The sequence below is a fragment of the Oncorhynchus nerka genome, linkage group LG2, assembly GCF_034236695.1.
Source record: "Oncorhynchus nerka isolate Pitt River linkage group LG2, Oner_Uvic_2.0, whole genome shotgun sequence".
Classification (NCBI taxonomy): Eukaryota; Metazoa; Chordata; class Actinopteri; order Salmoniformes; family Salmonidae; genus Oncorhynchus; species Oncorhynchus nerka.
The window spans coordinates 84,848,520-84,857,259 of NC_088397.1; the positions used below are offsets into that span (position 1 = coordinate 84,848,520).

Sequence of the window (8,740 nt, forward strand, 5' to 3'; positions counted from 1 at the left end):
GAAAATAGCTGTGCAGCAACGCTCCCCATCCAACTTGACAGAGCTTGAGAGGATCTGCAGAGAAGAATGTGAGAAACTCCACAGATACAGGTGTGCCAAGCTTGTAGCGTCATACCCAAGAATACTCTAGGCTGTAATCATTGCCAAAGGTGCTTCAACTAAGTACTGAGTAAAGGGTCTGAATTCTTATGTAAATGTGATATTTCAGTTTTTTATAAATTAGCAAACATTTCTAAAAACTGTTTTTGCTTCGTCATTATGGGGTGTTGTGTGTAGATTGATGAGGGGAAAAAACAATTGAATACATTTTAGAATAATGCAGTAACGTAACAAAGTGTGAAAAAAGTCAAGCAGTCTGAATACTTTACGAATGCACTGTATATACATTGTTTTTTTTGTTTTTCTTCTAGCTACAAAAAGCTTCTGAATAAAGCTCGTGTGTATGAGCTGCAGAGACACGATGTCATTCTGTGCACCTGCACAGCAGCCTCCACCCCTAACCTGATTAAAACAGTCAGTGCACGCCAGATCCTTATTGATGAATGTGCTATGGCAACGGAACCTCAGGCCCTCATCCCATTGGTCAGCAACAAACCAGAAAAGGTAAGTTAATATAAGGTAATATAATTCAGCAATAAGGCCCGAGGAGGTGTGGTATATGGCCGTATAGCACAAACCTCCGAGGTACCTTGTTGCTATTATAAACTGGTTACCAACGTAATTAGAACAGTAAAAATCTATGCTTTGTCTTACCCGTGGTATACAGCTTTCAGCATTCATGTCTCGAACCACCCAGTTTATAAGAGACAATATACACTACATGACCAAAAGTATGTGGACACCTGCTTGTCAAACATCTCATTCCAAAATCATGGGCATTAATAAGTTGGTCCACCCTTTGCTGCTATAAAAGCCTCCAGTCTGGAACTGAGGGGCCTAGCCCAAACCATGAACAACAACCCCAGACCATTATTCCTCCTCCACCAAACTTTACAGTTGGCACTATGCATTGGGGCAGATAGTTCTCCTGGCATCCGCCAAACCCAAATTCATCCATCGGACTGCCAAATGGTGAAGTGTGATTCATCACTCCAGAGAACGTGTTTCCACTGCTCCAGAGTCCAATGGCGGCGAGCTTTACACCACTCCAGCCAATGGTTGGCATTGCGCAACACCCACAATAACATCTGCTAAATATGTGTATGTGACCAATAGAATTTGATTTGATCTTAGGCTTGTGTTCGTTCGGCTGCTCGGCCATGTAAACATATTTCACAAAGCTCCCGACTAACAGTTATTGTGCTGACATTGCTTCCCGAGGCAGTTTGGAACTCGATAGTGAATGTTGCAACTAAGGGCCGACGACATTTACTCACTTCAGCACTCAATGGTCCCGTTCTGTGAGCTTGTGGCCTACCACTTCGCATCTGAGCCGTTGTTGCTTCTAGACGGTTCCACTTCACAATAAGAGCACTTACAGTTGACCGGGGCAGCTCTAGCATGGTATACATTTTATGAACTGACTTGTTGGAAAGGTGGCATCCTGTGACTTTGCCACGTTGAAAGTCACTGAGCTCTTCAGTAAGGCTATTCTACTGCCAATGCTTGTCTATGGAGATTGCATGGCGATGTGCTTGATTTTATACACCGGTAAGCAACAGGTGCGGCTGAAATAGCCTAATCCACTCATTTGAAGGGGTGTCCACATACTCTTGTGTATATATAGTGTACCAACGGTATGACACAAAACGACTTGTTTACTGTTCTAATATCATTGGTAACCTGTTTATAATAGCAATAAGACATCTCTGTTTTTTTCATATGGCCAATTGCTTAAATATATACCATAAATATTTAGTTACCTTTCCTTATAGAATGGTGTGTACATGTTTAAAATAAAGGTAAAACAGTTATAGGCCTATGTTTGTGATGCTGCTTGTTCATTATGTAGTAGAATGACTTTGTCTTCCATCGGTGTTCGATCCAGCAGCAACTGTTTAGGCCTGGGCCATACAATGTTCATCCCAGTGGGGCTCCTCAGTAAGATTTTCATTTGTCATGTTGTCTAACCCTTGATTTTGGACATGGAAACAGTGCATTGTTATAGAATCACACTGCTAACCTTAAATAAAGACCAAAAAGCACATTTTGACTGTGGCTATAGATTCTAGTGTAAACCCAACTGGAGGGTTGCTGGCATCAATTTCTCAGGTGCTACCTACTCCCTATGTTCCCTTGAGCAAGGAATTTAACCCCCTTATCTGCTCACTGGGCACTGCACTGCAACTGCTCTCTGCTCCAGCTTCTCAAACCTAATGTGTGTGTGTGTGTGTGTAAACTGAGTGGACAAAACATTAAGAATACCTGCTCTTTCCATGACAAAGACTGACCAGGTGAGTCCAGGTGAAAGCCATGATCCCTTATTGATGTCACCTGTTAAATCCACTTAGATGTAGATGAAGTGGAGGAGACAGGTTAAAGAAGGATTTTTAAGCCTTGAGACAATTGAGACATGGATGGTGTATGTGTGCCATTCAGAGGGTGACTGGGCAAGACTAAATATTTAAGTGCCTTTGAACGGGTATGGTAGTAGGTGCCAGTCGCAACGGTTTGAGTCAAGAACTGCAACGCTGTGTTTTTTTTTCAAGCTTAACAGTTTTCTGTGTGTATCAAGAATGGTTCATCACCTAAAGGACATCTAGCCAATTTGACACAACTGTGGGAAGCACTGGAGTAAACATGGGCCAGCATTTCTGTGGAACACTTTTGATACCTTGTAGAGTCCATGCCCTGACAAATTGAGGCTGTTCTAAGGGCAAAGGTGGGGTGCAACTCAATATTAAGAAGGTGTTCTTAATATTTTGTACTCTCAGTGTATATGTATATCAGATCGGTTGGAAAAAAGGCAGAAGACAAAATTCCATCTCATATGGACTAATAAAGTAGATGTTATTTTAAACTAAGCTTAACAGCAACCCTGTTTTATCAACTGCATGCCATGGCCAATGTAAGTCATCGTTTTGATGGCCACATAACCTCTTTCCACTTCCAAGATTGTGTTGCTTGGTGACCACAAACAACTGCGTCCCATCATCAAGAATGAACTTGTGAGGAAGTTGGGGATGTCAAAGTCTCTGTTTGAGCGCTACTTTGAACGCCGGTCCCAGACAGTGATGCTGGATACCCAGTACAGAATGGTAATATCGTCTTCATATTTATATTTATTAATTACATTCTTTTACTTTTAGATTTGTGTATTGTGGTGAATTGTTAGATACTACTGCACTGTTGGAGCTAGGAACACGAGCATTTCGCTACACCCGCAATAACATCTGCTAAATTTGTGTATGTGACCAATGAAATGTGATTTGATTTAAGAGGGGGGTCATATTTAGTCTTTCATGAATTCATTCAAAATGGTACTCTTAATTCACATCATAAAATCTCATGATTGTTGATCAAGGGTAAAATGCTACGGTGCCTTTGACTATACAGATACGGATAGAGATGGATTGATATCCAATGAGAAAATACAAATACTTCTATCTTTTTGTAGCATGAAGATATATGCAAGTTCCCATCAGAGGAGTATTATGAAGGCAAACTGAAGACTGACGTGGATCGCCCAAATAGTGTCCTTCAGGTTGACGGCAAGCATGTGCACATTGTTTTCGGCAACGTCAGTGGAGAAGAGGTCAGCCTGGTTGTGAGCACAGAAAAAGGAAATGAAAACTCCAAAGCGAATATGGAGGAGAGAGACATAGTGGTAAGGAGGCTCTTGGTTTTCTCAACTCCAACACTCAAATCTTGCCATGCCACTGGTACACCGAGATTCCAAAATGAACTTTTTGTTTATTACAGGTTCGGCTCGCCGAGCAGCTGGTGACAGAATCCAAAGTAAAACAACAGAGTATGGCGATCCTATCTCCCTACAATGCCCAGGTGGCCGAAATTAAGAAAGAACTGAGAAAAATGAAACTGGACGAAATCACGGTCACCACCATCACAAAAAGTCAAGGTGATCATTTTACTCTTTCTTACTTTATCTTCAGTTCCATCTTGATTGTGATTCTATGGTTGTCCCCCACTGTCCTTTTGAACTTTGAACTGGTTAGGTTAGCCCTGGGTATAACCAACGCTGCTTTGTCTCCCATGCAGGAAGTGAATGGCGCTATGTCATCCTGTCCACTGTGCGCTCCTTACCCAGCAAGGAGATCGAGACAGAGCCGGACAGGGCCTGGCTGTCCAAACATGTGGGCTTTGTTCGTGACCCCAACCAGATAAACGTGGGCATTACCAGGGCCAAAGAGGGACTGTGCATTATCGGTGAGAGAGATGTTTCCTCAAGGGATAAATGTTAAAGATCACTGGAACGAGTATGATCTAAACCAATGTTTCCCAACCCTGGTCCTCCAGTACCCCCAACAGAACACCTTTTCATTGTAGCCCTGGACAAACACACCTCATTCAACTCATTGAGGGCTTGATGATTAGTTGACAAGTTGAATCAGGTGTGCTTACAATAAAGATGAGTACTATTGGGGGTACTGGAGGACCAGGGTTGGGAAACACTGACATTACAGTGTCATTGTACTCATTTATTTTCTTCCCTTCTCAAAGGTAACCAGGAGTTGTTGAGCCGCAGTGGCGCTTGGAGACAACTCCTCAAACATTATACGGCAAGGAACTTTGTCACAGAAGCTAAAAAGATCTCTGTGCGCAAAGTAGCAAAATAGCCTGTAAGCACTGTCTACATTGAGCGACGTGGTCTCGGCACCAGTTCGGTGCACAATGAACAGTAAAAATCACTTTTTCAGGATACATTTATGATGTTGCTTGAGTTTCAATGTTGAGTCAAATGAGTTAAATACTGCACTCACTGTCATTTTTAATGTGACCTTTCAATGTCATTCAATGGTCTCCTTTTTTAATTACTACCTATGCTCTTAATGTCTGGTTTTGGTGTTTAAACTGTGAGATGTTATTCTGCAATTATTTACATTGAAGTTCAAATTATATTTTTTGAGAAATGTTTTATATTTTTGTTGAATCAAATACTGTGATCTTTAAAATCAACTGTACTCGATAGTGTACATTTTTAAATCAACTGTACATTCGTATGGCTGTATTCTCTTTTACAATTTAATTTCAACTGTGTTCTTCTACACTGTTTTTTACTGCAGACCTTTTCGGTCACATTTTTCAAGGTATCACATTCCATTTATATAAATTATCGTATTTTCCCAAATGAAGCTTAAATCTGACTGAAATGTTACGCTATAAAATAGGTTTCATAGTAAAAGAACTATGCATTAGATAATCCTAGTCTGACTGCTGTAGGTGTATTCCAGTGTGTAGACTAGATATAGATTATATTAGATGTAGTATGGTAAAGATTGGATTCTTTTTGATCTAAATCATTTAATAAAGTAATAGCTGATCATAAAAATGGCTTTGTTATTTTTGTGATAAAGCAGTTTTTTTTCTGTTCACAGGACTTTACCTGAATATTGTTTGCCATGTCTAAAACTAACCTTATATACATTTATTATATCCATATCAAAGAATCACTGACTGACAGACTAATATATAGTCATCTGAGTAATCCCCACACTTATGCAAATCTAATCAGTCATATACAAATAGTATGCTAGAGGGAAGATTGTGATTGTATGCATTGTAGACTAGGGGGCATGGTATTAGTCTGATTGGACCTTGGCCAGCACACTGAGAATTGGTCCACTACTGATTAATAATGACTACAGTGAGTCAAGGTGATCATGTTCTGGCATGTCATCACTCATAACTGGATGGATGAAATGGAATCCAATTGGACCAGAGGGAGTCACTGGTGCGCGATAAGACAAGGATATCCCTACCGGCCAAACCCTCCCTAACCCAGACGACGCTAGGCCAATTGTGCGTCGCCCCATGGACCTCCCGGTCACGGCCGGTTACGACAGAGCCTGGGCGCGAACCCAGAGTCTCTGGTGGCACAGCTGGCGCTGCAGTACAGCGCCCTTAACAACTGCGCCACCCGGGAGGCCCCGAAATGTGGGACTCTGATGACTATTCCTATGGGGACTAAAATAGGTTGTACCTTCAATTCAGTACAACTTCATCAACCCAGTCGGAACATAAGCATACAATAACATGAATACGTATATACCAGAGGAGGCTGGTGGGAGGAGGTATAGGAGGACGGGCTCATTGTAATGTCTGGAATGGAATTGGTGGAACGGAGTCAAACGTGGTTTCCATATGTTTGGTGTGTTAGATACCGTTTCATTTATTTCATTCCAGCCATTACAATGAGCATGTTCTCCTATGGCTCCTCCCACCAGCCTCTTCTGGTCAAATTCCTTCTGGCATCTCAACTTATTTTAAGGTCCAATACAACAAGTAACCTTTAATGTGTGTACATGCTTTAGCATATTGTAAAACAGCTGGCTGTTACAGGTGTATACTCGGCCCTAATTGATGTGCTCTCTGACACCTGGAGCTGCATGGCAAATGGTCAAGGAACATAGGACTAGTCAGCACTTCGCCCTCTGAGGTGCCAAAATGTATATCTCTGTTACAGTATCCAGACCACTGAATATTGACTGTGATAGAATAATACTATAGTATCCATGTAGGGTTTCTATCTGAAACTCTGATGCTATCTATATGCATTTATGATCTCTGTGGTTACTTGTATCTGTATAGGGTGAACTCAATTACTATATGCAAAAAGGTTTTATGGTCCTCTCAGGAATTCTGTCTTATTTACATTGGTTTCATCCCCCACACAAGCCTTTAAATGCTGTGACACCCTGTGGAGATTAGGCCTGGGTGTGTTTAGGTTACTGTAAACTTGGTATTGTTTTGATTGGTTAATGGTGGTTGGTTTTGGGTAGGAAGGGTACACATTCAGTACCCAATTTTTCAGTTTTTGATTTGTTAAAAAAGTTTGAAATATCCAATAAATGTCGTTCCACTTCATGATTGTGTCCCACTTGTTGTTGATTCTTCACAAAAAAATACAGTTTTATATCTTTATGTTTGAAGCCTGAAATGTGGCAAAAGGTCGCAAAGTTCAAGGGGGCCGAATACTTTCGCAAGGCACTGTAGTTAGTAGGCCAAACCATTCAGACGCTAAAGACGATTTTCAGAATGTCTGTTGGTCTGACAAACACTGCTCTAGCTGTCACCTTTCATCACAGATGATGTGGTGGATTGAGACGCATCCAATGCACAAAACATATCTCTGTCTTGAACTGACAGATTTAAGGATTTTATTTTATTATTATGATAATTAGATTATCACGGGGGGTGAGGACATCGACTCTAGGGGGTTAAAAGGAATTACATTTTTCAGAGGATACATTAAATACAAAGACTGGTTAAATTGGCACGATTTCTTATATTTTATGGTTTTATTATTGTGCCAGTTTTGCATGTAAGCATAATGACTTTGGTGTGTGAATCCCTTCCTGATAAACAAAACCAGATTTCCTTGCAAAGCCATCCTCCAGCTGTGGTGGACACTGCAGTATCTCAACAGTTCATCCAGGAAAGCCATCGTCAGAATGGAGAATGGAGCTGAACACAGGCAAAATCCTAGAGGAAAACCTGTTTGTCTGCTTTCCACCAGACACATGGAGATGAATTCACCTTTCAGCAGGACAATAACCTAAAACACAAGGCCAAATCTACACTGGAGTTGCTTGCCAAGAAGACTGTCAACGTTCCGGGGAGGCCAAATTATAGTTTTGACTTACACCTGCTTGAAAATCTATGGCACGGCCTTAAAATTGTTTTCTAGTCACGATAAACAACCAATTTGACAGCTGTAATCGCTGCCAAATGTGATTAACATTTTTGACTTGGGTGTGAATACTTGTGTACATTAAGAGATATTTCTGTATTTCATTTTCAATAAATTTGCCAACATTTCTAAAAACATGTTTTCACTTCGTCATCATGGTGATCCGTCATTGTAAATAAGAATTTGTTCTTAACTGACTTGCTTAGTTAAATTTATAAGATATGGATGAGAAAAAACACATTTAATCCATGTTGAACAAAATGTGGTATAAGTCAAGGGGTATGAAAATTTTCTGAAGGCACTAAGTCAAATAGATAGATCCAGGGAACTTGTGAAGTGGAAGCAATATGTTTGAATAAAGCGATGGGAGACCACCACTACCTCAGTCCAATATTTAGGAATGCAAGCATTTGTATAAGTAAGGTCTATAATAAAGAGATTGGTGGTCAAATGTATTCAAACAAGTTTACACCCTGGAACAACGGATATCGCAGTAACACTGCATAACTTGCCGTGATGGAATACGTTTTCTTATTTAATGTAATAAATCACCAGATAGCATAATAAACATGTTGAACTTGAACAGAACGTAATAACTTTTTCTCGATAACGTAATAACTTAATAGATTTTCCAGTGGGTATTACATGCAGGTGACTAAGAACATTCTGATGAAAAATCAACTAACTTCAACTGATAAAGTATTACCATTACCCTGGTGACTAGGCTTTGAATCCCATCATGTCGGTTTTCCCCTCTTCATGTGTATCCCACTCTACCTTCCTAGTGGTCTGTCTCAGAAAGAATATAATAAAAGGAACCGGAATTTCCGATCTCCTTAAAAAAAATTTTTTTTTTTAAATGCTGACATTCTATATATGATTCATCACACCAACGGAAATCTAAGAACCAAAGGTCAAGTCAAACTACAG

The 8,740-nt window shown here is 40.4% G+C and overlaps 1 protein-coding gene across 1 annotated transcript in view; it reads left to right on the forward strand.

Annotated features, from left to right (window-relative positions):
* LOC115143955 (3'-5' exoribonuclease HELZ2-like) overlaps positions 1 to 6,984 on the forward strand; it is a 53,364-nt gene extending 46,380 nt beyond the window's left edge. Inside the window, exons 15-20 of the mRNA XM_029684459.2 lie at positions 411 to 603; positions 3,054 to 3,197; positions 3,557 to 3,766; positions 3,862 to 4,018; positions 4,159 to 4,326; positions 4,621 to 6,984. Of these exons, the coding sequence (XP_029540319.1) occupies positions 411 to 603; positions 3,054 to 3,197; positions 3,557 to 3,766; positions 3,862 to 4,018; positions 4,159 to 4,326; positions 4,621 to 4,736 (988 nt within the window). The 3' untranslated portion in view covers positions 4,737 to 6,984. The remainder of the gene's footprint in view (positions 1 to 410; positions 604 to 3,053; positions 3,198 to 3,556; positions 3,767 to 3,861; positions 4,019 to 4,158; positions 4,327 to 4,620) is intronic.
* The last annotated feature ends 1,756 nt before the right edge of the window (positions 6,985 to 8,740 follow it).